This window comes from Poromitra crassiceps (genome assembly GCF_964638095.1).
Source record: "Poromitra crassiceps genome assembly, chromosome: 7".
NCBI lineage: Eukaryota > Metazoa > Chordata > Actinopteri > Beryciformes > Melamphaidae > Poromitra > Poromitra crassiceps.
Window position 1 is genome coordinate 50,381,631 of NC_139628.1, and position 2,500 is coordinate 50,384,130.

General features: G+C 39.8%; 1 protein-coding gene across 1 annotated transcript in view; it reads left to right on the forward strand.

The window, feature by feature from the left end:
- Positions 1-2,353: 2,353 nt before the first annotated feature.
- The window catches only part of LOC310779311 (breakpoint cluster region protein), an 18,949-nt gene continuing 18,802 nt past the window's right edge, over positions 2,354-2,500 (forward strand). Inside the window, exon 1 of the mRNA XM_083639844.1 lies at positions 2,354-2,463. Coding sequence (XP_083495970.1) covers positions 2,412-2,463 — 52 coding nt within the window. The 5' untranslated portion in view covers positions 2,354-2,411. The remainder of the gene's footprint in view (positions 2,464-2,500) is intronic.

The following is a 2,500-nucleotide window of genomic DNA, read 5'->3' on the forward strand; positions in this document are numbered from 1 at the left end:
TGACAGGAGAGCTGAGCAGGTGGTGACATGAAAGAGAATATACTGAATAATGACATCACAACAGTATAATCCTAATGTTGATTTAGAATGATATATTCCTCTAAATATGGCTAAAAAAGGTTAAAAAATATATATATATATATTTAAAATGATATATTACTCTAAATATGGCTAAAAAGGGGGGGGAAAACCCTCAATGTTTTTCCAAATCCGCCTCCCCTTGCTGGACCTCCCCTATTTCGAAACTCTGGATACGGGCCTGGACTTGAGTGCGGACGCGCAGATCCACCAAATCTGATTTGAACGCACTCGCAACTCATCATCAAATGCTTCTGTGCAGGAAAACCACGTCACCAACGTACGTATTTACTGACGCCCACGTCGTTACCATAGCAACCCATGCAGATAGGCTGTTTAGGTCTGGCCACACAGATCCGACTTGAGAATCAGATTTGTGGCAGTGCGGACACACTCCCAAATCAGATTTGGGAAACCAATCAAGATAATGATGATTAATGACTTTATCAGCAAATCGGATTTGCCTGTAATGTGAACATGGCCTAAGTGTCCAAATGTTCATGTCATTCTGGCCAATACTCCACTTCTGTTATAGCATTTCAGTCTGGAATATGGAATATCTTTCAATAATCTATGATTTAGCTGCTAAATTGTCAAATACCACCGTCTGCTCGCTACCCAGGCACTGTGTATGTACTTAACCTAACTAACTATCTGGTGTGCACAACATTGTCAGACTAAACTCTGGCTGACACCCCAAAAACCTACAATCCGCTACAGAAAAATGTATATTGATTGTTTATTAACTGGCCCCTGGCCTTCTATCATTTCACGAAAGTGGCCCCCGGGCAAAGCAAGTTGAATGAATGAATGAATGAATAAAGTTTATTTCGCGCCACATCACAAAAAAACAAACATGCGAAACAAAACAAACATACGATGCTGGCCGAAAAGGTTAGGGCTGAAGCTATAAGCTTGTAAATGCCCTAACCCAGTTCATCTTATAAATTACAAACTTTCCATATGGTCTAATTACAAAGAAACAAACGAACAAATTAACAAAAACAGCAAGCAATTTTTTTTTTTTTTTTTTTTTTAGTTGAGTATCCCTGCATGGGTTAGACCACGAAAATCTGTTTTTATTTTACTGTAAAACCCAGAACAACTAACGCTATTGTAACAAACTATATCCAGGATGCACATTGCACATGCAACATTACTCATGTGATTAATATCACATATTTGGGTGATGTACCCCATCAAATTGCTGTAGCAAAGTTTCTGGTGTCATCTGAATGGAAGAAATTACTAAATTTAAATATGAAAAATATAAATGTTGGTCTAAAAACTTTGATTACCAGTCCTTTCCATCAAATGAGTAGCTATAATTGGGAGTGATGGTGTTACAGTAGGCTACTGGTGGAAGTGCACGGTCACAATCTGGCCCTCTGGTAGCGAGGATGTTTGTGTGTGGCTCCTCTCTATCATCAAAGTTGTCCATCCCTGAGTTAGAGTCAAAAGCAATATGGCTACAACAAAGGTGTGTGAGTGACTCCTGCAGACAGAACCACAAACCACGTGACGTGAGTTTGTAAAAGCAGGAATGAAAGACAGAAGATAACGCTGTGCTTACTACACCTTCTTCCACCCTAGGGGGCAGTGTTGGACTATAAATACACTTAGGCCTACATTTTAGTGCACAAATACTATACAAATGTGCAAATGACTTTCGATAGAAACATTTTTAACACAATATGTTCAATAAAAGATAAAAGATACCATAACATAATTTTTGACAACCTCCATAGTTTTATGTGACTTTATATTTAAAAAAAAATAGAAGGAGATCTGCATGCCAAATACAGATCTGATCTCATCATTCTGATGAGTTGAATCATAAGAATGATAATGTCATAGTGGCCTGCATACACTGGAACATAGCTGCAGTGCGGCATAACTTCAGTCATCACACATATTGGATCAGTTTGTACTGAATTGTCACCTAAACCATCTGTGTGCGCATATTATTTTGCTCACTGCAAGCAAAATATCTTGAGAAGCTTCCCTTGCAGGTTTGTGAGTGAATTATTTATTTTCATTTCACCATTTGAATTTGAGACAATAATGATAAAGGGCCTGTCTGACATAGGCTAGAAGCCAGAGGTTCACATTTGATGTCAGCCTAAACACTCTGCAGGTTATTCGAGCAGACAAATCTGTAACCGTGGCAACAGATTTAATTTAATGTGCAAAGTTCCTGCTGGTTTTGACAGGTCTCACACAGACAGGAAGCTGCATTTTTCACAACAGAAACAGGAAGGTTACTGAGCTGAGTGTGCTAACGGGCTGCGTCTCCAGTCCACCCTGCACTGTGGGGACAACACCTCCGAGCTATGGACGTCTACCAGGAGGCTGTGTGTTATCTGGAGGCACAGCAGATACCAGGTGAGTGAGTGTGTGTGTGTGTGTGTGTGTGTGTGTG